The following is a 27,831-nucleotide window of genomic DNA, read 5'->3' as shown; positions in this document are numbered from 1 at the left end:
ATTTGAATGCACTATTGCTGGTTTTTTAGGTGTAGAATCTTCAATTATTGGATAAAAGTTTAAGGGCTTTTAGTAGCCCTAATATTGTAAGTGTTGAGAAACTTGATTGTTGCCCACTACTAATCGGATTTTATATTCAATTTTTTCCAGAACCGGAGGAGGAAAACCGAAAAAGACCAAGAGTCACCCAAAAACCGTTATATCCCCCTCCCTCGCTCCCTTTTCACAATATTATGTGTTTTAGTCTGCCAAGAAAGGACAGTGAAGGGGGCGGCATCTTCCATGCATTTAATTCATCTTAAAAGTTTATTTCGATATGTAAAACGCTATTTATTTGTGTATAGCGGCTTGAACATTTATTTTCATAGATGACTTTCTGAGAACAAACACAACAAATCAGCATACTCTTCTTGGTAAATAGATATACAAAACCAAGATACTAGGGATTCAGGTTTATTATTCCCATATTTGTATGATATTTAATCAAGTCTCTTAGGTAAATTATGATTGGTCATTTCACATTTGAACTAACTTGACTCATGGAAGTCGCAAAACTTGAAGATAATATTACTTTTTTTTAGTTTTTAATCTTTATGTTCTCGTAAATATCTAAGTGAAGAGTTTCTGGTGGTCCTCATAAAGTAAGTGCTAACTTACTGTTATAACTTACTGTTAAGTGTTAAAGCATTTAATTATTACCCATTATTAACTGATCATTTTTATTCCACATGTGTCATTGCAATTCTAATAATGCATTAATTGTGAAAACAGGTTGTAAATAATTTTTGGGCGTTTAGTCACTTCTTTTTGTTGATTCTTTCGTTTTAGTTTTAAAACACAGCTCAATTAGCATTTCAAAGGCTACGCTCATAGCGTGGCCTATAGTAAAGGTCATACGGCTCCAATGTTTTATCACTATTTGTTTTTTTGTTTTTTCCACAGAAGCGCTTCATATGGAAGGGGTCGTCGTGTAAACTTCAGAGGGGGCTCATTTGATAGGAAATTGGAAGTTATATTGTCCTTTCTAAGAGTCAAAAGTGATCGGAGGGCAACTAGCCCCCCCCCCTCACCCTTTGTCCCCAAATATATCTGATAAAAATTTTGAGAAATCAATTTTGTTAAAAATAGTTCAAAGATCATATAACAAAACTCCGGGATTGACACAACCCCCTAGGGCCCTGGGCAGGCGCTGTAAGTTATGCCCTAGGGGCATATGTGGTTCTTATAGAAGGGATGCTCGTATATACTTCAGAAAGGGCTCATTTGATTGGAAATTGAAAGTTAAAGTTCATTTTTAAAGAGTCAAAATAGTTTGAATTGCAACTAGCCCCCCCCCCCCCCACGCCTTTTCCCCCAAACCCATTCTATAAAAATTTTAACCTATCCATTTTGTACAAAATAGTTGAAACATAAGATAATAAAAATTCCAGCCATCTACCCTCCCCCCCCACACACACAAACACACACACACCCTCTTTTGTACAAATGCATCCGATCAAAATTTTGAGATTGCCAGTTTGTTTGAGATAGTCCAACAACAGATAACAGAAACTTTGAAGTCGACATACCCCCCTCCCCCCAGAACCAAATGAAAGGGTTGTAACTTAGGCCCTGGGGAAATATAAAGTTTTTATGAAAGAATTGGTCGTATAACCTCGGAGAGAACTCAAATGATTGGAAATTGAAGGTTTTAATTCCTTTTTTAACAGTCAAAAGCGATCCGATGGCAGCAAGACCCCCCCCCCCCTTGTCAAACCTCTTTTCTCCAAATGTGTCTGATCGAATTTTTATATGGTCATTTTGTTCAAAGTAGACCAAGATCCTATAACAAAGACTCCAGGGATAACACAGTCCACCAAAACCTGGGGCGTTTTAGTGGACAAAAAAAGTGTTGTAAATTATGCCCCGGGGGCATATAAGGTTTTTATGGAAGGGATGGTAGTATAAGCTTCGGAGGGGGCTAATTCGATTGTAAATTCGAATTTCTAGAGCCCTTTATTAGAATAAAAGGTGGTTGGAGGGCAACTAGCCTCCCCCTTCCAAAGCCCCCTTTTACCCCAAATGCATCTGATCAATCTATCAGATGCACCTATCAATTTGAGATAGGTATTTTCTTTGAAATAGTCCAACGATCAGACAAAAAAACTTTGGGATCAAAATACCTCCTCCTTAGAAATTGGGGGAACTGAGGGCTGTAACTTGTGTCCCGGGGGCATATGACATTTTATGACATCCGATCGAATTTTTGAGATAGCAATTTTGTTAAAATAAGTTAAAAAATCAGATAACAAAAACGCCAGGGTCAACACATCCCCCTAGAGCCCGGGGGCAAGGGTCGTATCCTGGAGGTATATAAGGTTCTGATGCTAGGGTTTTAAAAATAGTTCAAAGATCAGATAAACTTAACCCTCACCCTCACTAAAAAACTTATGAAATGTCATATGCCCGGGGGCATATGACATTTTATGGAAGAGATGGTCGTATAAACTTTGGAGGGGACTCAAATGATTAGAAATTTGAAGTTCTAGTTCCCTTTTTGAGAGCCAAAAGCCATCCGATGGTAACTAGCTCCCCCCCCCCCCAACCCTTTTCCCCAAATGCGTCCGATTGAACTTTTTTATAGGCATTTTGTTCAAAATAGACCAAAAATTATATAATAGAAACTCCAGGGATAACACAACCCCCCCCCTCAGGACCCGGACGGAAGTGCTGGTAGTTATGTCCCCGGGGTGTATAAGGTTTTTATGGAAGGGATTGCTGTATGAACTTCGGAGGGGGCTCATTCAATTGTCAATAAGAATTTCTGGTGCTATTTTTAAGTCAAAAGTGATCGGAGGGCAACTAGACCCCCTGCCCCCTCCACAATGCCCTCTTAGCTTAAATGCATCCGATCAAAATTTTGAGATAGCTATTTTGTTCAAAACAATTTATAGATAAAATAATAAAACTCCGGGGTTGACACAGCCCCTCAGAGCCCGGGGCAAGTGTTATGCAACGGGGCATATATAATGATAATTTTGAAATAATCACTTCGTTTGAAATAGTCCAACGATCAGAAAATTAAACTTTGGGGTTAACATACCCCTCCCCCAGAGCCCAGGGAAAGGGTTCTAACTTATGCTGGGGGGGGGGCATATAAGGTTTTTATAGTTAAGGTGAACTTCGGAGGGGAGTCAAATGACTAGAAATCGACAGTACTGGCTTCCTTTTTAAGATTCAAATTTAATCTGATAGCAAGTAGCTCCCCAGCCCCCCCCCCCACCCGCCAACCGTCTTTTCCCCAAATGCGTCCGATAGAATTTCTTAGATTTTTGTTCTGTCAAAAATAGACTGAAGTTCTTATAACAAAAAGCAAAGATTTACAACCCCCCTCCCCCAGAACCCGGAGGCAAGTATTGTAAATTATGCCCCGAGGCATATAAGGTTTTTTGTGGAAAAAAATGATCGTATAAACCTCGTCGGAGGCTCATTCTATTGGAAATTTAACGCCCTAGTTCCCTTTTTAAGAGTCAAAAGGGACCGCAGGGCTCTAGCCATTCTGCCCTTTAACCCAAAATCCATCCGATCGAATTTTTGAGATAGCAATTTTGTAAAAATAAGTGAAAAAATCAGAAAACAAAAACGCCAGGGTCAACACATCCCCCTAGAGCCCGGGGGCAAGGGTCGTATCCTGGAGGTATATAAGGTTCTCATGCTAGGGTTTTAAAAATAGTTCAAAGATCAGATAAACTTAACCCTCACCCTCACTAAAAAACTTATGAAAGCTATTTTATTCCAAAACATAGGGAGCTGACCCCTGGCCTTCTCTGCATTGCCCAACAACAACAACCCCCCACAAATTAAGAACGTGTTAATGATATTTTTTCCAAAAGTATGGCCTCCCCCTTCCGTACACACATGTCTCCCTCCACCGAAAAATTATAAATTATTCATAAATAATGGGATCTGGCCCCTGGCCTTCCCTCCATGGATCGACCCCCTCACATCCAAAAAACAAGTTATTAACGATATTCTGTTCCCAAAATTACTGGAAATCAGTCTATTAGCTCTTTCCAAAATTGTTCAAGACACTTATATTCTTCACAACCAACAAGAATTTGGCTACTGCCGGTTTCCCTAACGGTAAAAGCATAATGCCTACTGCGTATTTGGCACTTTACTAAAACGAATTATATTACAGATATTTTCTTTTGCATTTGTTACAACATCGAAAATAATAAAAAAAAATTGCAGTGAAACCAGACCAGGATTCACAAATAGGCCCACTAGACCCTGCGGCTTTCACTATTTCTGAAGGTTCCGTTATTTCCCCGAAAATCTTGCAAAAACGGAGCGGCAAAAACGCTTGGGCCTAGAAGTGTCAAAGCTACAAATCCGGCCCGGAGTGAAAAAAAGGTTTAGATAGCGAGCTTTCAGCAATTAATATAATTATATATCGAATATTCAGTTTAATTTTATTAGTTATTGCTAACACTGTTAATTTATTTTGGAATGAAGAATTATTTTGGAATAGGGAATTTTGAAAACCTTGAAACTGAGGCAATCAAAAACGAACAGAAATTAATCAACAAAAAAAACTTTCCGAAAAAGAAGGTTTTTAAAGAAAAGTAATGGCCATATTAAACTTAAGATCAGAAGAAACAGAAACTTGTAATATCTCAAACTCAAAATGACCAGAGATTACTATTAAAGAATAAATAAAACCCTAAACGAAAAGAAATTAAATAAACAATGATAGCAAAACAACATACAACAGGTACTAATAGAAATGAATAAATGAATCTTAAAACGAGTAAATTTTAAATTGAATTACATTTACATTGATCCTTTTCTGAAAACGAATTATACTACATTGTCATTTGTACTTACTACAACATTGAAATTAAACACAAAAATTACAGTAAATTAAATTTTGAACTGATGAGCTTTCAGCAATTAATACCAATATATATAAAACATTCAGTTTAATTTTATTAGTTGTATCAGATAGTGTTCAAGACAAATGCAGCTTCACTACAAACAAGAGTTTAATACTGCCCCCTTCCCGAACAGCAAGTCTAAAGCCTGCTGCGTCATTGGTGCTTCACTGGAAACGAATTACATTACAAATATTTTCTTTTCCAGTTATTACAGCATTGAAAACGAAAAATTAAATAACAGTTAAATAAAATCTTGAACCGATGATCTTTCAACAATTAATAACATTATATCAAACATTCCGTTGGATTTTATTTGTATATTACATAATCACAGAACTCTACCTACGATAATTTATTAAAATCTGATAGAGTTAAGTTCAATTCAGCCAATGAAGTTAACCTCTGTCATGGTGTTAGTTCATTCAACGCGAATGAACCGGATCCAAGAAGGTCAAAAGAGACCAGCTTCTGCTTTTGCTTTGAAAATAATTAGATTATTAAACAATATGTAGTTACATTTTATTTCGTACATAAGCTATTGCTTTTAATTGTTGTAGTTTAGTTTTACAATTGATGAAGGTCACTGCATATGTGACCGTAATATCTAGTATTTTTTTGTGAAATTTTATTCCTGTTTGTGAAAGTTATCACTGTCTATTAAAAGGATTTTATCCCTATTTGAACTTTTATTTGTCGTCATGAAAAGGCAGTGTGGGCTCCGAAATTATCTAAATTAAACTGAATATTTGATGCATAATGATATTAATTGCTGAAAGATATTTGTAATACTATTCGTTTTCAGTAAAGCGCCAATGACGCAGTAGGTTTTAGACTTTTACAGTGAGAGAAGGAGGCGATACCCAAGCTCGTGTCTGTAATGATTTTTGTTCGTTTCAAGCTTGATTTGCATATTAAATTTAAGTTTCACTCGTTTTAAGAATTATTTATTCATTTATATTGGTATCTAACGTATGTTTGTTTGCATTGATTGTTTGTTTAATTTCTATTCGTTTTGGGTTTCATTTATGCTTCAACAGAAAAATATTTTTATCCCTTTTAATCTTGATTTCCGTATTTAGTTTGATAATTAATCACTTTAAGATTTATTTAGTCATTTATATTATTGCTTGTTGCATATACATTCTAAGACCACTGGCTGACAAAATCCTCGATTTCTCACCCTTTTTTTATTTTATTTTTCATTTATCCTTTCCTCTCTTAGCTTCATATGTACTTGTACGTTTTTTGCTAAGATTGAGTCTGAAGTTTAAAATGGCCTTTACTTTTCTTTGAAAAAACTTCTTTTTCGACAAGTTTTTTTTTTAATTAATTCAAAGAAATGAGTACAAAAACACCCTTACCCAATAAATTGAAAGACCATTTGTCCCCTCCCCTCTGTATTTCTTGTAACTTGTCGATCTTGTGCAGGTGCCCCTATTCCCGTGCAGCCATGGTTTTTACCAGCTTTTTAACTTTCACCAAGGCCGGTTTGCAAAATTAAGAACTTATTTTTTTTGAAAGCATGGTATACAGACGGTGGCAGTTGGAAGTAAGAATTTTGTAGGATTTACGTGCAAATATTCAGCAGGAGTCTCGATTCAGTCTCCCAAGTGAAAACATCTTTTTTGGATTTCTTGAACTTTAAAGCGTGCTCTCAACCAGTATTAATTCATTTGCTTTGAACTTGACCTAGTTTCTTGATGTTCATTAATTCACTGCCTGAACTTGAATTTAATTCAGTGACTTAGTTTGGAATAAATAACAGTCGACTTCTGGTGAATTGACCTGAACTTAACCTAGATTATTGATGTTCATTAATTCACTGCTTGAGCTTGAATTTAATTCAGTGACTTAGTTTGGAATAAAGATTAAGGTTGAAATAAATTACAGCAAATAAAATTGCGCGAAGGAGGATGCAATGTGAAATTATATGAGTTTTGGTGCGATACGCAGTGATAGATTGTGAGCGTTTATGAACTGTTTTTTTTTTTTTTGGATATAAGATCACCGAGGAGAACACCCTCCGTAAGCAGAGATTTTATCTGGTAATAGTTTTAATCAGGCGAAGGCGGGGTAGTGGTTTGGGGTAGCCCCCTTGCATTTCCTTAGCACATAGTACCAAGTCAATATTTATATGTTATTATTATTAATTGATAAATGGCTGCCGTGACTTCTGAAAAGTTGTACAAGACAGGGTGCAAAGTTTGCAAAGAGAGCTTCAGCCTCGCAACCAGAGGAACAGTTATTTGCAACACATCTGCTGGGGGTTGTGGTCGCCTCCGCCATAACCGCTGTGAAATTCTTCAGAGTATTGAGAAAGACTGTATTATAATATATGAGTGCTCTAACTGCTGCGGTATTTTTGCGGATAAACCTGCGTCCCAGCAGATCCGACCTCGTTCAGAGACTTTCTTATTCATTAGTTTAAAATTTTTTCCAGTACTGTCTACAGTCAAGAATTTCGTCCGCCTCCTGTATATCTTCGTGCTCAAACTTCTATTCTAATTATCATCTTGTTCAAGCTAGAACCCTTCTAACATCTCTAGTAAACCCCACGCATAAACTCCTTGCGCGTCGCGGCCCCTCTGCTAAGCAAAGCCTGTCACAGGATATTTTAGACATCCTTATTTCTGAAGATGCAACCCCTCGCTTGCCAAATCTGAAATTCGTTATGACTGCAAGTGGTGCGATACCTGCGATAGATACGGATCAAAATGCTCACTTTAGCCGTGCCATTCAAACCTGGGACCGGCATCTTTTTAGCATAATTGATAAACTTGATTACGTCACGAGTAAGGTAGCAGAGACTCCTGCTTTGGTGAACGAGTGTTGTGACGGAGTACAGAGCGAGGTTTTGAGCTGTATAAATAAAGAAAAACTCTATGATAAATCCTGGCCGCCGCTGAATAACGAGTCAGAAACAGTGGGTCTTGTAGTAGATTCACCGCCGCAAGATTGTGATGATCCCTTAAAGCGTGAAGCTTTTCTGAAATCTTTGGATGGAGCTGATGGTATAGTGCAGATTTCACTTTCTAAGGAATCAGGATCCCAGCAACCGAAATGGGTCTTTCATACGAAAAGACAAAAGGCCGAAGACTTGAAAGCCTGTTTGAATGAAAAGGTCGGTAAAACTGAGGTTCGCAAATCGAGAACTGTCGGTTTATTATCACGATTAGACGTCCCGATCAATCCAGAGAGTGTGTGTGCTTCTAACCATGGTATCGAAGAGATACAGCGCATCGGTGTTTCAAATATCGTGTATACTTCCGTTCGGTGACGGCCAAGTCTCATTATTTGCGTCATGGGATTCACATTGGCTACGAACATTTCTGGCTTACTGATTATAGGTTTTTACCACGAATGTGCTATAAATGCTGGTCGCTAGAGCATATATCGTCAGGCTGCTCTAGCGTGGAACGTTGTCTCAAGTGCCTTGGTAGTGGACACTCTCATTCTAGGAACAACCCTTGCCAGAATGAACCTTGTTGCTTCCATTGTGGATCTCATGAGCATACTGGATTTAGCTTTCGCTGCAAGCAGTTAACCGAAAAAGTTGTAAAGAATAAAAAATGATTAGTGCAGAGATTATATCTCTGAATCTGAATGGTTTTGGTGATAAACAACATGTATTGCAGTCTATGCTGCGCGATCTGGACATTTTGTGTCTGCAAGAGCATCACCTTCTGGACCACTCTACTAGTCTTCTTTCGAACCTGTCGCAGCAGTTTAAGTGTTTTTTATCTCCAGCTACACCTACAGGTGGACGCCCATCAGGAGGCGTTTGCATTTTTATTCGAGAGAATATTACAGTTTCAGTGTTTGCCGTTAATCGTTATTTTGTTGCTGTTCGAATCCCAGGGAGTATTGTTTTTTCCTGCTATTTACCAACAAATTATCATACTATTGATTCGGATTTTGATTTCAATTTTGCATGTTCAGAATTATCGCGAAGTGTGGCGAAAGTTCCATCAGATTTTCATTGGCTAATTTGTGGGGATTTTAACTGCAACATTGCTATCTCTGATGTCCGCTCCTCCACTCTTTTATCTGTGTTTTCGGTTTTTACTATAGTTTCAAAAGATGCGGATTTTACGTATGTCCATAATTCTGGTTCTTGCTCTAATCTTGACCATGTGCTGGTCTCAAATGCAGCGTTATTACCACAGCCTGTTCATGTTGGGTTGGATATGCCTATTAGTGACCATTTTTACCTTTCTTTTCATTTAAATATTAAAATTCCATCTTTTAAAATTATCCATCGTTCTAGTCAAATTGTAAATAAAATGATCTGGGATCGGGAAAAAATGTGCAAATATCATGAAGAATCAGATGCACTTTTAGTTAAAATAATTGTAAATTATTCTAAGAATGTTGATCAAATTGATATTGATATATTTTACCTTGAAATTGTTCATAGTTTAAAAGTCGGGGCTAATAAAGCATTTAGAACTGATTCTTTCCGTCGTGGATCTCGTGTTTTAGGTTGGAACCTTAACCCGATTTTAAAGCAAAGCCAAAAGAATGCATCTCAAGCTTGTTACATTTGGAATTGCGCGGGAAAACCGCGATCTGGACCATTTTATGATGGTATGAAATTAACTAAACGCTTTTTTCTGGCTGAGTTGCATTTCCATAATGAAATTACAAAAGATGAAATTGGTTCAAGGATTACTAGTGATAAGAATGAGCTTTCGAATTTGGTTAATCCTAGACGTTTTAATAATGATTGTTCACCAGATTCTAATAGTTCTCTGAAACTAGATGATTTGATAACTCATTACGATCAAGTTTTTTCATCCGGTGATGCGGCAGTTGAATCACGGCTTGACTCTCTATTATCGGAAGAAATTTCAAAGCCCCGCCCAAATAGTAAAATATCTGTGTCTGTTGATGATGTAACGGTAGCAATTAAAGCTCTAAAATGTAAGCATTCTTTTGATCATGATGGTATACATTCAAACCATATAAAATGGGCATCCCCCAAAGCAATCTTTCTCCTCGCTACTCTTTTTACTACTATTCTTTCTTCTGGAGTTCTTCCAACTAGCTTTTCTCGTGCTACCACTTCACCCCTTTCAAAAAAAGGAGGGAATACGAATCGATGTTCTGATTACAGGCCAATTACTGTTTCGTGCCAGATTAGCAAAGTTTTTGAGTTAGTTTTATTCAAGTATTTGGAGTCTTGTAACCAAGGCCTGAATCAAATTGGGTTCCGTAGGGGTCTAAGCATGGGTGTTGCTCATACCCTCCTTTCAAGAATAATATCCTTTTGTAAGCAATGGGATAGAGTTAATACACTTGCGTTAGATTTTACGGCGGCGTATGATTCAATTGTCCATTCTTGGGCTATGACTGCGCTTCTGAAGAATAATGCCCTACTAGCACTAGTTTTGGTTTTAAAAAAGTGGTATGGCTCCTCTCATATTCGTATTAAGTGGAAGAATAAGTTTAGTGATTATAATGTTAAATTATGTAGGGGGCTGAGGCAAGGAAGCATTATTTCTCCTTGGATTTTCAATATTACCGTTTCGGGGCTATTTGATCAAATTCGGTTGACTTTTATTTATGGTAAAGGTTATGATCTGTCGTGGATTGATTACGCAGATGATTTACTACTTTTGAGTCGATCGCTTCAGTCACTTAAACAAAATGTAGATTTTTTAGCAAATGTTTTTAGCGAGCATGGACTTCGTTTTTGCACTGAAAAGTGTCAGTTTTTAATTCTTGGTCCTAAGGCTAATGATCTCGTTAATTAGGAAATTTCTGTTCGTATTTATGATAGTATTTTAAAACATTTGGAATCTTTTTTATATCTTGGTGTGCCTTATGGACCAACTTTAGCTCTATGCCGTGCTTCTATTTCCAAAGCAGTTAAAAGTAGAATAGCGTCTAGTTTCGGGGCAGTAATTTGTCTTCGTGATCTTCTTTCTCGGAAATCACTGGCTTGGGTATATAATACAGTCGCTTTGCCTCAGATTTTAGTTTTTTCATAGCTTCTCCCGTTTTTTAGAATTAGTAATATTGCGCATGTAAAAACCACATTTTTTAATTTTGCTAAGTTCCTTTGCCGCTTTTCTAGATCTGAATCAAATACTTTTTTAATGAATGCATATAAAATAAAAAACCCTGTTGATGTTTTGGAGAAAAAGCAAAAGAACTTTTTATCCAAATTAAATGTTTTTTCTCATAATTTATATAGAGCTGCGCACGAAGCTTAATTTATTTTCTTTGATTTATTTTTGAATGAAGGGTTAATTTGTGAAGTGTTAATTTATTTTCTGTTGAATGAAGTGTTAATTGTGTGATAATTTTAATTGAAGGTCTGTGCGTATTTGTTGTTATATATTTTAAAATAATTTTATTGCCTGTTGATTATCGGTTATTATTTTTATTTATTTCTTTTTTTACTCTTCGTATTCGGAGGAAATAAAAAGTTTGAATTGAATTGAATTGGCAACCAAAAAATATTCTTTCATAAATATACACTCTAAATATTCAAATGTAAATGGTATTAGACTAATTTACTTAAAAGGTACTGGCTCTGTCCCAATTACTAAACTGGTATTTCTTTTAATTGTTTGTTTTTTTCGTTTTTTCCCCAGGGGTGATCGTATCGACCCAGTGGTCCTAGAATATCGTGGAAGGGCGCGTTCGAACGGAAACTAAAAGTTCTAGTACCCTTTTTAAGTGACCAAAAAACATGGAGGGCAACTAGGCCCCCTCCCACGCTCATTTTTTCCCAAAGTCACCCGATCAAAATTTTGAGATAGTCATTTTGTTCAGCATGGTCGAAAATACTATAAATATGTTTTTTAGGATGACTTAATCCCCCAAAGCCACCGGGGATAGGGCTGAAAGTTATAAACTTTACCCAATGTTTACATATAGTATTGGGTATTGGGAAGTATACAGACGTTTTCAGAGGGGATATTTTCTGGTAGTTGGGGGTCGGGGTTTAAGTGGGAGGATCTTTCCATGGAGAAAGTTTTCACTGGGGGAAGGGACAGTGCCATGAAGGGGGCGCCGGATTTCCCAGCATTATTTAAAAACGATCAGAAATTAAATAAAAAAAACAAGTTTTTCAACTTGTAAGTAAGGAGAAGCATCAAAACTTAAACGAACAGAAGTTATTACGTATATGATTGGGTTCGCCCCCTAGTCAAAATCTTGCTCTTTAAGCCAAAGATTATTTTTGTACTTTCATAAGAGCTATTTATTCTAGTTAACGGCCTTTGTCATTCAGGGGTAATTTTTAAAGAATTGGAACAAAATTGGAACTTTAGCGCAAAGGGTGAGGTATTAACTAGGGGCGAACCCCCTAATATACGTATTAAAAATATATGAATATAGAAGTTCGGTACGTAAGTTAATTCGTAAGTTACGTATATTTATTACTAATAAAACCAAAAATAACATGTTCGTAAATAAAACTTAATAACTTTCCTCAGCGCTTCGCTCTTTACGCTAAAGTTTGACTTTGTCTCACAACTTTATTTTTTAAAACAATAAAAACCTTAGCGTAAAGAGCAAGGGGCTGAGGAGGGGACAGCTCCTTCCATATACGGAGTAATTTCTGTTCGTTTTAAGTTTTAATGTTACTCCTTACTTTCAGTTAAAAAAAAGCTGTTTTTTTATTTAATGCTAAGAAGCGGCAACTACTTAGTAATGATACGTCGGCTACTATTAACTTCCGTTTAGTTATTCGGAGTTGAGAGGACTTATTTACTCGCATGTCTCGTGTTGTATGTGCATTGTTGTTGGTGTATTCACTTCATTTGCATTATTATGAGTGGCTTAGGCTCAGTAGGATGAACTGATTTGGAGACCATGTCAATGTGTGAGCCAGTTGACAATTTTCTGCAGGTATCAACTAGCAAATTTCATTTTAAATCTACAGTAATTTTTTTCTTACGTTCCAGGCTAAAATATGGAATTCTTATTAGTTGTTTTTGCAACTGTAATGTACTGTGCCGGGGCTCAAGAAAGATTCTTTTTTGGCAACAGGGCAGTTGTTACAATAAGCAAATCAGCTTTCGCCTATACAACAACCACTCTTACCCCAACATGCTACGAGCCAGTTGAACGTCCCGCAGGAGGTTTTGATAAGTGTAGAAGAAAAAAGAGGCAATATGAATTTTTGGTCGATCCTTTTGAATACTATCACGCTGCTCTTCCACAAGATGTGACTTTGTAAGTGGACAAATTGACGTTTGACTCTCTTTAATTGTGTGAAAGTGTAAAGCCTATAAATTGGTACAAGTAAGACTATTGTTCTAGTGACTGTTTTCTTGTAGTCAACTAAGGGAAGAATGCATTAACATTCTTGAATCTTCAAAAAAAATATCAATATGTTACTTCCTTTTTTCAAAATCAGAATATTTACATCATTATTTTAGACAGTAGTTCCCTAAACAAATATCTGGACTATTTTTATCTAATTCTAAAAGTAGTGAAGATATGACTAAGAACTCTACTGCAAGTATCAGAGTTAGAAAACAAATAAAATCTTTTTTTAAGAAAACAACAAAAAAACGCTATAAAGCCCAAACACTGTATAATACTATAATAGTCTTGTTCAAAGCACAGGAACCTACATTGTTTTTCCTGTTTAAGACATTAAAATAAATTGGAAATCTATTTTCTTAGGCATTCATCTCTCGCAATAATGATTCGTTCTTTACAGAAACTTGACATTATAAATGAAAATCAAAATATTGTGCCTCCCTTTTTTTGTGAGGGATTCATAAAATTAATGATATTAGAATTTCTTAACACCTTTTTTGTTTTCATTTCCATTTTTCTTTGAACTAAGGAATAACTGTAACTTTTCTTATTTATTTTTGAAAAAAAGATTTAATATTTGTATCTAAAATGGCTAGTTTTAATCAAGGTAAAAAGCTTTTTAGGATATAATTGCGATGCAGGTTTGAGAAATACAACTTCAAGACATCTAATTGGTTAAGATAGAGGTTTATTCTAACCAAATCACTTGCCTTCGAGCTCTTTTTCTTTTCTTGAATAGACCTTTCCCCACTTTCTCTGTCTCAAATGTATTAACCCTTTATCGACTGCATCCAACCGATTGTGGAAATAGCTAGTCAAACCATATGTCGTAAACTTTTGGCTGATTTTCCTTCGTTTTAATGTCGTTCCTTACTTTCAGTTAATAAAAACATTTTTTTTTTATTTAATTACTGATCATTTTTCAAATAACGCCGGTAATTTAATGAGACACAAAATGGTGTACACGATTTTTTAAGGCCATATGGCAAAACTAATTAATCAAGAAGTAATAAATAAAATTATTTTTCAATGTATTGATAAAGCACATTAACTTTTTGTTCTTGAATTTCCCAATCTCTTGTGTGCCTTTGGTTGTTTTTCTTCCTTTTTTTTACAGTCAAGGGCTGTAATATTCTATCGTGTGACATATTTTTCATTATATACTGTTTGTTTGATTACATAAACTGCTTTTAGAGTATTCAAGCATGATTTGGCTAATTTTCTGATGATTTGGTTAATTTCTCTCGGATTTGTCCAATAAGAGAGTCATGCTTACTCCCGCCATTTACCCGTGCCATTTAATCATTTGCATCTCAATCACTCGGACTATTTGTCTTGGCTTTTTCTACAGTTGTCCATTGTTGGGGTTCCACCCCATGTTTCTTTTCTTTTCAGATAAATGACCTATTTTCTTTTTCGTAATTATATTTGCCTAAAAAATAATCAAACAGTTCGTTGTAACGAACTGTAAGTAAGGAGCGACCCGGCTCAATGGTAACCGAAGCTCTAAAAAATGGAATTTTGACACCAATAGACACATCAAAATAATCATATTTTAATGCTGATTTCAAAAATGTAAGTTTCATTAAGTTTAGTCTTACCCATTAAAAGTTACGTGCCTGAGAAAATCTGGCTGATTTTAGACAAAAGGGGGAACTCCCTAAAAGCTATAGAACCTTAATGAAAATCACACCATCATATTCAGCGTATAAGATAACCCTACTCTAGAGGTTTCAAGCACCTATCTACAAAAATGTGGCATTTTGCATTTTTTGCCAGAAAAAAGATCACGGATGCGTGTTTATTTGTTTCTTTGTTTTTTTTTTTTCCCCAGGGGTGACCGTATTGACCCAGTGGTCCTAGAATATCGTGGGAGGCCTCATTGGAACGTAAATTAAAAGTTCTAGTGTCCTTTTTAAGTGACCAAAAAAAATGGAGGCCAGCTACGCCCCCTCCCACGCTCATTTTTCCCAAAGTCACCCGATCAAAATTTTGAGATAGCCATTTTGTTCAGCATGGTCGAAAATATGATAATTATGTCTTTTAGGATGACTTAATTCCCCGAAATCCCCGGGGGGAGGACTGCAAGTTATGAACTTTACCCAATGTTAACATATAGTATTGGTTATTGGAAAGTATACACACGTTTTCAGGGTGGATTTTTTCTGGTAGGTGGGGGGGGGGAGTCGGAGGCTATATGGGAGGATCTTTCCATGAATTAAGTTTTCACGGGGAATGGGAAATTGCTATGAAGGGGGCGCAAGATTTCCCATCATTATTAAAGAAAACGATCAGAAATTAAATAAAAAAACAAGTTTTTCAACTGAAACTAAGGAGCAACATCAAAACTTGAAACGAACAGAAATTATTACGTGTATGATTGGGTTCATCCCCTAGTCAATACCTCGCTCTGTAAGCCAAAGATTTTTTACTACTTTCATAAGAGCTATTTATTCTAATTAACGGCCTTTGTGATTAAGGGTCATTTAGAAAGAATTGGAACAAAGTTCAAACTTTAGCTTAAAGAGCAAGTTATTGACTAGGGGGCGAACCCCCTAATACATGTATTAAAAATCTATGAATATAGAAGTTCGTTACGTAAGTTAATTCGTAAGTTGCGTATATTTATTACTAATAAAAACGTTCGTAACAGTAGAAAGGCCTCAGGAGGTCCGGATGGGACTCCTTATATGGGCATAGAATACGGACGGGGCTCCATATATGGGCATAGAGTCATTAGGGAGAACACGTGGTTAATGGGGTCAATGACCTCTTTTTCCAAGGTCGATTTATTTGTTGTTGTTGTTGCAAGTGCACGCTCTCAGCGAATGTCAAGGTCGATTTATTTGTTGTTGTTGTTGTTTTTGGCACGCTCGAGGTGAATGTCATGGTGTCCAGAAATAGTATTTGTTGTTGTTGCTCGAGCCAAATGTTATGGTGTCCAGAAATAGTATTTGTTGTTGTTGCTCAAGCCAAATGTTATGAGTTCCCCGGAAACAGTTAGATCACGTGTTTCCTTCTCAGCCAATCAGCGAGTCGGTTACATCCTCCTTCTCAACCAATCAGGGGCCTGCTTACATATTATTTTCCCCATTACATAACAATTCGCCCTTTCCTTCTCAGCCAATCAGAGGGCTTGTTTACATAGTAGCGGCGGAGTGACTATAAAGAAAGGAATTTTGCTATAGTTTTTTTAGTCTGTGAATAGAATTCACTAAGTTTTTAGTTAGCAGTGTAATAACATGAGTGAACAAGTTGAGTTAGAAATATCCTTTTATTGCAACTGTTCTATTTGTAAAGGACATTTTCATGATTTTGAGTATTCACATGAACCTACTGAATGTTTAGATAGCTTAGAGAGCGAGACAGATGAGAAGAATCTGGAGGAAACGAGAAGAAAAATTATATGTGACATGGAGAGAAATTTATATCGATTGCAAGTAAGCTCAGATAAAAGAAGGATTGATATGATAGAAAAGGAGGATCAAAAGAAGAGACTGGTATAAGAGGGCTTTCTCTATAGTGTAAAAGACAGCAGTGAAAACCCAAGGAAAAATGTGTATAGTGCAAGTTATAACTCGGTTTATTATGATGATTATGCTCTAAGAGAAGAGAAAAAGTGGCCCTTTAAGAGACAACATAAGAGGTCATTCTACGAAAAGGATTTTAAACAACCGAAACCATGGTGGAAGTGTTCTCATATACCATTTTACGATAAATCCCATTTTTAATATGCTTGAAAAGTTTTATACCATAATCATACAATAAATTTGTTTCTGCTATTTTTATTTTCTCATACTAGATATGTATAGAATAAGGATACCAGCAGAGACTTCTGTACATGAATAGTTCAGTTTCATTAAATCACTCCAAAGAGTAGGCCTACTATCAGTCCACAGCCAAGTTTTTTTTATCAATGATATAAAAAAAATCATTCTTCTATATATTTCTATTCAACTGTTAAATCAATATATAATACTTTTTAAATATATGACCTCATCGTCCTCCACTAACTCGTCCACAATGGTAATTTCTTCAATTTGAGGTGACGGTATTTTATGTAGTTGAATGCTATCATCATCATAATTCTATGTTTCGATATTACTCAGAGTGGGCATATTAACATATATACGATCATCATCTTCGACACTCCCTGAGGGCCCCCTCCTCACCAAATCATCTGATGTATACGATAGTCCAGATGATGTATAATGAACTTCTACCACGTCGTCATCATTATCTGAACTAACAATCTCAGATTTACACAAAAGAAGCTCCTCATTTTCTGTGAGCTCCCACTCGGTCCATACATCCTAAAAAAGGTCGAGAACACTATGGTCAAAAGCTCTGTGGAAAGTAGTCTTCATGACTTCAGTCTTCTCTGTAGTCTTCATGAATATACTGAGGGGTGTTCTATAAATGTAATAAACAGGGTTACTTATTATTTTTCATTTTATCTATAATTTTGTATGTCTAAAATTCATCAATTAGCCAGATGTGGTTTTTTTTTATTATTTTTACATACGAAGCGAGATTTAATGTCATTGATAGAAGCCTGTATGAGATTTAATGTCTCTGATAAAACCAGGAAAAAAACCTTTGCAAGAACTATGTTTTTCAATGAAAATTAAAGAGCTACGACATTAAATCAAAGAGAGCAGAAATAAAGTTGAATAATTGCTTAAACGTAAATTTTCTATAAACATACTTCTAATTAATCACTTCTAAAAAGGTAAGTATAGAACCGATCATCCTCTATGGTGGGGGAGCAGGCACAGCTGTGTGCTTCTCGGTCGACTAGGTTCTGTAGTGAGTTGTTTTTAATAGGAGTACATTATTTTCGAAGATTTAAATGAATCAGATTAGTTAAACAAAGCTTATAAATAAAAATTCTATTAACAGTTAATTTTGTACCGACTACATAAATATTTAAGACCAAGTGTACCATGATGCACCATTTTGGTCTGAGAAATTCAAAAACTCAGAAACTCAATACATAGTTTTCGATAATTTCAAGTCGATTACTATCTAAGAATTTTATTTCTACAACACTTAGACCTTCCTTAGGTTGAAGTGCTGTTTTACACCACGAAATGGTAGAAAATCCCGCTTTACTTGAGTACATTATACGTTTTGCCTCTTACAATTTGCCCCATTAGCTTGATATGTTATCTCGTGAGAAAAAAACTATCAAATAAACACGCAGACTAAACTTGATGAAACTTATATATTTGAAATCAGCATTTAAAGCTGATTCTTTGATGTATCTATTTGTATCAAAATTCCGTTTTCTAGAGTTTCGGATACCAATGAACTGGCTCGCTCCTTACTTACACTTCGTTACCACGAAATGTTTTATTAATTAAAAAACTTTCCACAAAATAAGTTTTTCAAAGAAAAGTAAAGAGCTACTAAATTAAATCAAAGATGAACAGAAATAAAGTTAAATAATTGTTCAAACGTAAACTTATGTCCAATGCCATACTAGTTAAAGTGACAAAAACTTATTCCCACAAGAGGACACTTTTCAACTAAAAGTAAACAGCTACTAAATCAAAGATATGATGAAATAATAACGAATAATTGTTCAAACGTAAACTTATGTTTAGCGATAAACTTATTAGAGTGATAAAAAACTTTTTCCCACAAGAGGACACTTTTTGAGTAAAAATAAAGAGCTACCAGACTAAACCAAAAATATGATGAACTAATAACGAATAATTGTTCAAACTTAAATTTTCTGTATTACGGGGATAGTTTATTTTCGAACCATTATATCTACCAAAGGTTCAATACCTGAGTTAAACTAAGAGTTTTCAATTTCAGTAAAAAATTATATTTTGACAACATTTGACAATTTAACAAATTTAAAGTTTTGTTTAGTTTCAAAATGTTTTCTGTCACTCATCATCTTTTAATCATTCATCTCTGAGACAAACTTTTAAAGTGTTGAAAAATAGTGAAAAAGAAAAGACTAAAAAACATTGGAAGAAATAGAAAGGTAGGAAAAAATGCTTACATTTGCATAATCCGTCTGGGCTTGGGTGCCCGAAGGACCTGGTAAGGTGTTTTGGTGGGGGGGGGGGGGGGCAGCGCTTTGTTCTTGCGCGGCTGGGCCGGCTATTTCACGATCGTGCTTAGCTTCGGCATTGTAGTTATCCGCCCACTCTCTCTTTAACTTTCTGCCAGGTTGCATTTGGGCTGCCTCGTCATCTCTTGCTTTCTTGGAAGGAGGGGGCAGGGGCTAATATCCTGCTGCGATAAGTTTATATTGGGGTTGAAAAAGAAAAAAACATTGGAAGAAATAGATTGGTAGGAAAAAATGCTTACATTTGAATAATCCGTCTGGGCTTGGGTGCCTGAAGGACCAGGTAGTGCATGTTGGAGGGTGGAGGGACCGGTGGCGTTACATTCTTGTATAAATTGGACTGCGGCTTGTACAGGCAGCGTCGGTCTTGAATAGTCGATATGAAGGTTGGATTGGCCAGTTTATTTGGGGGGCTTCGGCCAGTGACCATACTGCACAACTGTTGCCTTTACAGGGGGCGCATTATTGGCCCTCGCTTTCTTAGTGGGTGACGGCGACAGAAATTCTTCATAATTGGACTTAAAAAGAAGAGAAAAAAGTTAGTATTGAAATAATTTGCCCCTTTTCACAGAAGGAAAAATGAAGAATTCATACACATCTTCAACTAGCTAAGGGTAAGTGTTTTAAATATGAGCCATTCTGTTGCGAAAACACACAAAAGTTAGAAAAAGAACAAAATATTCCTTTATTACCTCTGCAAAACGCCTAAAAATGAAGAATTCATACACATTTTCAACTAGCTAAGGGTAAGTGTTTTAAATATGAGCCATTCTGTTGCGAAAACACACAAAAGTTAGAAAAAATACAAAATATTCCTTTATTACCTCTACAAAACGCCTAAAAATGAAGAATTCATGCACATTTTCAACTAGCTAAGGGTAAGTGTTTTAAATATGAGCCATTCTGTTGCGAAAACACACAAAAGTTAGAAAAAATGCAAAATATTCCTTTATTGCCTCTGCAATACGGCTAAAAATGAAGAATTCATACACATTTTCAACTAGCTAAAGGGTAAATGTTTTAAATATGAGCCATTCTATTGCGTAAACACACAAAAGTTAGAAAAAATACAAAATATTCCTTTATTACCTCTGCATACACATTTTCAACTAGCTAAGGGTAAGTGTTTTAAATATGATCCATTCTATTGCGAAAACACACAAAAGTTATATAAATTAAAAAATAGTCATTTATTAAATCTTAAAAAATGCTATATTTTTATTATTAATAAAATTTTTCAACTATCTAAAGTTTAAGTGTTTTATATATGAAACATTCTATTGAATAAACACACAAAAGTTTGAAAAAATGCAAAATGATCCTTTTTTACCTCTGCAATACGGCTAAAAATGAAGAATTCATACACATTTTCAACTAGCTAAGGGTAAGTGTTTTAAATATGAGCCATTCTGTTGCGAAAACACACAAAAGTTAGAAAAAATACAAAATATTCCTTTATTACCTCTGCAATACGGCTAAAAATGAAGAATTCATACACATTTTCAACTACCTAAGGGTAAATGTTTTAAATATGAGCCATTCTGTTGCGAAAACACACAAAAGTTAGAAAAAATACAAAATATTCCTTTATTACCTCTGCAATACGGGTAAAAATGAAGAATTCATACACATTTTCAACTAGCTAAGGGTAAGTGTTTTAAATATGAGCCATTCTGTTGCGAAAATACACAAAAGTTAGAAAAAATACAAATGTTCCATTATGAAATCTGCAATATGGCTAATTTTTAATAATTCATAATCATTTCCAACTATCTTTTTGTTTATTTTTTTATTATGAGCGATCCTGTTGCAAAATAAAACACAAGATAGAAAAAAAAAAAAAAGTTACTTTATTTGCTCTAAAATACAGGTAAAAATGAAGAATTCATACACATTTTCAACTAGCTAAGGGTAAGTGTTTTAAATATGAGTCATTCTGTTGCGAAAACACACAAAAGTTAGAAAAAATACAACCTGACCCCCTAATTGAAAGATATGAATTAGAACCATGGGAAAGTAATTTCCATGGGAAGAAAAAATACAAAATATTCCTTTATTACCTCTGCAAAACGGCTAAAAATGAAGAATTCATACACATTTTCAACTAGCTAAGGGTAAGTGTTTTAAATATGAGCCATTCTGTTGCGAAAACACACAAAAGTTAGAAAAAATACAAAATATTCCTTTATTACCTCTACAAAACACCTAAAAATGAAGAATTCATACACATTATCAACTAGCTAAGGGTAAGTGTTTTAAATATGAGCCATTCTGTTGCGAAAACACACAAAAGTTAGAAAAAATACAAAATATTACTTTATTACCTCTTCATACACATTTTCAACTAGCTAAGGGTAAGTGTTTTAAATATGAGCCATTCTGTTGCTAAAAAAAACTAATGTTAGAAATAATAAAAAATAGGCCTTTATTACCTCTGCAATACGGGTAAAAATGAAGAATTCATACACATTTTCAACTAGCTAAGGGTAAGTGTTTTAAATATGAGCCATTCTGTTGCGAAAACACACAAAAGTTAGAAAAAATACAAAATATTCCTTTATTACCTCTGCAAAACGGCTAAAAATGAAGAATTCATACACATTTTCAACTAGCTAAGGGTAAGTGTTTTAAATATGAACCATTCTGTTGCGAAAACACACAAAAGTTAGAAAAAATACAAAATATTCCTTTATTACATCTGCATTACGGCTAAAAATGAAGAATTCATGCACATTTTCAACTAGCTAAGGGTAAGTGTTTTAAATATGAGCCATTCTGTTGCGAAAAAACACAAAAGTTAGAAAAAATACTATATATTCCTTTATTACCTCTGCAATACGGGTAAAAATGAAGAATTCATACACATTTTCAACTAGCTAAGGGTAAGTGTTTTAAATATGAGCCATTCTGTTGCGAAAATACACAAAAGTTAGAAAAAATACAAATATTCCTTTATTACCTCTGCAAAACGGCTAAAAATGAAGAATTCATACACATTTTCAACTAGCTAAGGGTAAGTGTTTTAAATCTTAGCAATGCTGTTTAGAAAACACAAAATACTTAGAAAAAATAAAAAATATTCCTTTATTACCTCTTCAATATAGCTAAAAATTAAGAATTCATACACATGGTCCACTAGCTAAGGGTGAGTGTTTTACATATGAGACCTTCTGTTACAAAAACACACAAAAGTTAGAAAAAATACAAAATAGTCCTTTATTACCTCTGCAAAATGGCTAAAAATGAAGAATTCATACACATTTTCAACTAGCTAAGGGTAAGTGTTTTAAATATGAGTCATTTTGTTGTGAAAACACACAAAATTTAGAAAAAATACAACCTGACCCCCTAATTGAAGGATATAAATTAGAACCTTGGGAAAGTAATTTCATCGTATTTTGTATTTCCCACAAGAGGACACTTTTTGAGTAAAAGTAAAGAGCTACCAGACTAAACCAAAGATATGATGAAATAATAAGGAATAATTGTTCAAACTTAAATTTTCTGTATTACGGGAATAGTTTATTTTCGAACCATTATATCTACCAAAGGTTCAATACCTGAGTTGAACTAAGAGGTTTCAATTTCAGGAAAAAATTACATTTTGACAACATTTGACAATTTACCAAATTTAAAGTTTTGTTTAGTTTCAAAATGTTTTCTGTCACTCATCTTCTTTTAATCATTCACAAACAATGCTAAAGAAAACCACTTCTCACGGCTTATTGATTTTAAATTATTAAGAGGGCTATTATTTCATTGAAATATACATTTTACATTTTTAATTTTCATGCTCTTGATAAGTATCTTGTCCTTTTGATGTAAATTGCAGCTGAAGGCTTATTTCATCATATTTTCCTTATTTTCGTTGGAAAACACACTGAAAAGACATATTATTGAACTCACATCAAACATTGCCGGGTTTGCATTTGAAGAACCTTCCATTATTTTCTATCTTGTCCTCTATTTCAGCATATACTGACTTTTAAAGCTTTTCAACACTCTTAAATATACTAACCTAACGGTTATTTATTTACGAAATTTTGCAAACTGTTGATTTAGAACAATAATTACCTTTCTATGTATCAATTAACACTCACTAGAATTGCCACTTTTCACTCGCTGAGAATGGTTTCAAAACAATACTTCTTACATCGCATAGACTAATTGTGTCAAACGAGACATCTTCAATGCAGATTAATTAATTGTTACGTTCGATTTTGTTTTGGACATAGGAGATCATCAATGGGAAGTGAGAATTTCTGTAAAACTATCAAAGATTGATTAGGTGTATGTTTAGGCTAGGTTAGATTATGTTAGGTTAGGTTAATTTAGGGTAGACTAGCTTAGCCTACTTACGAGAAAGAAAAGTTCTTAGGTGTGGAGCTCCCCCACCACCTCAACCATCGCTCTTGAAATCCCTTGAACTAGGTTAGAGGCAGACAAAAAGTTAGGTGTATGGTTAGGTTAGGTTAGATTATGTTATGTTAGGTTAATTTAGGTTAGACTAGCTTAGCCTACGTACGCGCGCGTACGTAGGCTAAGCTAGTCTCCTACCCCAACCCCGAAGAAAGCCCCCGGTCCTCAAAGGCCCCCCAAGCTCCCAAAGGGCCACCGGTGCCCCCAAAGGCCACCCAGACCCCAAAGGCCATCCCCGGGCCCCTCAAAGGCCCATCGAGCTCCCAAAGGACCAACGGGGTCCCAAAGGCCCTCCACCGGTCCCAAAATGTCCCCAGGCCCCCAACTGTCCCCCGGACCCCCAAAGGCCCTCCCTGTGCCCCAAAGGCCCTCCCTGTGCCCCCAAAGGCCCCCCCCGCCCCCCAAAGGTCCCCCGGACCAGAGAAGCGCCGCCGGGTTAGGTTAGGTTAGGTTAGGTTAGGTTAGACTAGCTTAGCCTACGTACGCGCGCGTACGTAGGCTAAACTAGTCTAACCTAACCTAACCTAACCCGGCGGCGCTTCTCGGGTCCGGGGCACCTTTGGGGGCGGGGGGGCCTTTGGGGGCACAGGGAGGGCCTTTGGGGGCACAGGGAGGGCCTTTGGGGGTCCGGGGGACAGTTGGGGGCCTGGGGGACATTTGGGGACCGGTGCAGGGCCTTTGGGACTCCGTTGGTCCTTTGGGAGCTCGATGGGCCTTTGAGGAGCCCGGGGATGGCCTTTGGGGTCTGGGTGGGCCTTTGGGGGCGCCGGTGGCCCTTTGGGAGCTTGGGGGGCCTTTGAGGACCGGGGGCTTTCTTCGGGGTTGGGGTAGGAGACTAGCTTAACCTACGTACGTGCGCGTACGTAGACTAAGCTAGTCTAACCTAAATTAACCTAACAAAACATAATCTAACTTAAACTAACCATACACCTAACGTTTTATCTGCCTCTAACCTAATTCAAGGGATTTCAAGAGCGATGGTTGAGGTGGTGGGGGAGCTCCACACCTAAGAACTTTTCTTTCTCGTACGTAGGCTAAGCTAGTCTACCCTAAATTAACCTAACCTAACATAATCTAACCTAGCCTTACCATACACCTAATCAATCTTTGATAGTCTTACAGAAATTCTCACTCCCATTGCTGCTTTCCTATATTCAAAACAAAATCGAACGTAAGAATTAATTAATCTGCATTGAAGATATCTCGTTTGACACAATTAGTCTATGTGATGTAAGAAGTATTGTTTTGAAACCATTCTCCGCGAGTGAAAAGTGGCAATTCTAGTGAGTGTTAATTGATATATAGAAAGGTAATTATTGTTCTAAATCAACAGTTTGCACAATTTCGTAAATAAATAACCGTTAGGTTAGTATATTTAAGAGCGTTGAAAAGCTTTAAAAGTCAGTATATGCTGAAATAGAGGACAAGATAGAAAATAATGGAAGGTTCTTCAAATGCAAGCCCGGCAATGTTTGATGTGAGTTCAATAATATGTCTTTTCAGTGTGTTTTCCAACGAAAATAAGGAAAATATGATGAAATAAGCCTTCACCTGCAATTTACACCAAAAGGACAAGATACTTATCAAAAGCATGAAAATTAAAAATGTAAAATGTATATTTCAATGAAATAATAGCCTTCTTAATAATTTAAAATCAATAAGCCGTGGGAAGTGGTTTTCTTTAGCATTGTTTGTGTATGATTAAAAGAAGATGAGTGACAGAAAACATTTTGAAACTAAACAAAACTTTAAATTTGGTAAATTGTCATATGTTGTCAAAATGTAATTTTTTCCTGAAATTGAAACCTCTTAGTTTAACTCAGGTATTGAACCTTTGGTAGATATAATGGTTCGAAAATAAACTATTCCCGTAATACAGAAAATTTAAGTTTGAACAATTATTCGTTATTATTTCATCATATCTTCGGTTTAGTCTGGTAGCTCTTTACTTTTAATCAAAAAGTGTCCTCTTGTGGGAAATACAAAATACGATGAAATTACGTTCCCAAGGTTCTAATTTATATCCTTCAATTAGGGGGTCAGGTTGTATTTTTTCTAAATTTTGTGTGTTTTCACAACAAAATGACTCATATTTAAAACACTTACCCTTAGCTAGTTGAAAATGTGTATGAATTCTTCATTTTTAGCCGTTTTGCAGAGGTAATAAAGGAATATTTTGTATTTTTTCTAACTTTTGTGTGTTTTCGCAACAGAATGGCTCATATTTAAAACACTTACCCTTAGCTAGTTGAAAATGTGTATGAATTCTTCATTTTTAGCCGTTTTGCAGAGGTAATAAAGGAATATTTTGTATTTTTTCTAACTTTTGTGTGTTTTCGCAACAGAATGGCTCATATTTAAAACACTTACCCTTAGCTAGTTGAAAATGTGTATGAATTCTTCATTTTTAGCCGTATTGCAGAGGTAATAAAGGAACATTTTGCATTTTTTCTAACTTTTGTGTGTTTTCGCAATAGAATGGCTCATATTTAAAACATTTACCCTTTAGCTAGTTTAAAATGTGTATGAATTGTTCATTTTTAGCCGTTTTGCAGATGTAATAACGGAACATTTGTATTTTTTCTAACTTTTGCGTGTTTTCGCAACAGAATGGCTCATAATTAAAATACTAACCCTTAGCTAGTAGAAAATGTGTATGAATTTTTCATTTTTACCCGTTATGCAGAGGTAATAAAGGAACATTTTGCATTTTTTCTAACTTTTGTGTGTTTTAGCAATAGAATGGCTCATATTTAAAACATTTACTCTTATCAATTTTAAAATGTGTATGAATTTTTAATTTTTAGCCGTAATGCAGAGGTAAAAAAGGAACATTTTGCATTTTTTATAACTTTTTTGTGTTTTCGCAACATAATGGCTCATATTTAAAACACTTACCCTTAGCTAGTTTAAAATGTGTATGAATTCTTCATTTTTAGCCGTTTTTCAGAGTTAATAGAGGATTATTTTATTTTTTTTTTCTAACTTTTGTGTGTTTTCGCAACAGAATGGCCCATATTTAAAACAATTACCCTTAGCTAGTTGACAATGTGTATGCATTCTTCATTTTTACCCGTATTGTAGAGGTAGTAAAGGAATATTTTGTATTTTTTCTAACTTTTGTGTGTTTTCGCAACAGAATGGCTCATATTTAAAACACTTACCCTTAGCTAGTTGAAAATGTGTATGAATTCTTCATTTTTAGGTGTCTTGTAGAGGTAATAAATTTATATTTTTTATTTTTTCTAACTTTTGTGTGTTTTCGCAACAGAATGGCTCATATTTAAAACACTTACCCTTAGCTAGTTGAAAATGTGTATGAATCCTTCATTTTTAGCCATATTGCAGAGGTACTAAAGGATCATTTTGTATTTTTTCTAACTTTTGTGTGTTTTCGCAATAGAATGGCTCATATATATAACACTTACACTTAGCTAGTTGAAGATGTGTATGAATTCTTCATTTTTCCTTCTGTGAAAAGGGGCAAATTATTTCAATACTAACTTTTTTCTCTTCTTTTTAAGGCCAATTATGAAGAATGTCTGTCGCCGTCACCCACTAAGAAAGCGAGGGCCAATAATGCGCCCCCTGTGAAGGCAACAGTTGTGCAGTTTGGTCACTGGCCGAAGCCCCCCAAATACACTGGTCAATCCAACCTTCATATCGACTATTCAAGACCGACGCTGCCTGTACAAGCCGCAGTCCAATTTGTACAAGAAAGTAACGCCACCGGTCCCTCCACCCTCAAACATGCACTACCTGGTCCTTCAGGCATCCAAGCCCAGACGGATTATGCAAATGTAAGCATTTTTCCCTACCCATCTATTTCTTCCATTGTTTTTTTCTTTTTAAATCCCAATATAAACTTATCGCAGCAGGATATTAGCCCCTGCCCCCTCCTTCCAAGAAAGCAAGAGATGACGAGGCAGCCCCAATGCAACCTGGCAGAAAGTTAAAGAGAGAGTGGGCAGATAACTACAATGCCAAAGCTACGCAAGATCATGAAATAGCCAGCTCAGCCGCGCAAGAAAATAGCGCTGCCGCCCCCCCCGCCCTCCCACACACGGTACCAGGTCCGTCGGGCACCCCAGCCCAGACGGATTACGCAAATGTAAGCATTTT

At 35.7% G+C, this 27,831-nt stretch overlaps 1 protein-coding gene across 1 annotated transcript; it reads left to right on the top strand.

Annotated features, from left to right (window-relative positions):
• Positions 1-27,343, top strand: LOC148947657 (uncharacterized). The gene is made up of 3 exons (XM_089095352.1): positions 1-86; positions 12,839-13,109; positions 27,234-27,343. Exons 2-3 carry the CDS (start codon positions 12,847-12,849, stop codon positions 27,301-27,303), a joined length of 333 nt encoding a protein of 110 aa, XP_088951478.1. The 5' UTR covers positions 1-86; positions 12,839-12,846; the 3' UTR covers positions 27,304-27,343.
• Positions 27,344-27,831: the final 488 nt, after the last annotated feature.

Source organism: Artemia sp. Qi Xiang Cuo, chromosome 10 (assembly GCF_049724085.1).
Source record: "Artemia sp. Qi Xiang Cuo chromosome 10, ASM4972408v1, whole genome shotgun sequence".
Classification (NCBI taxonomy): Eukaryota; Metazoa; Arthropoda; class Branchiopoda; order Anostraca; family Artemiidae; genus Artemia; species Artemia sp. Qi Xiang Cuo.
This window is presented reverse-complemented; position numbering and strand designations above follow the sequence as displayed.

Coding starts and splice junctions, on each gene's coding strand:
- LOC148947657 (XM_089095352.1), top strand. CDS start 12,847: ATGGAATTCTTATTAGTTGTTTTTGCAACTGTAATGTACTGTGCCGGG. Junction 13,110..27,233: donor CTTCCACAAGATGTGACTTT/GTAAGTGGACAA, acceptor CTTCTTTTTAAG/GCCAATTATGAAGAATGTCT.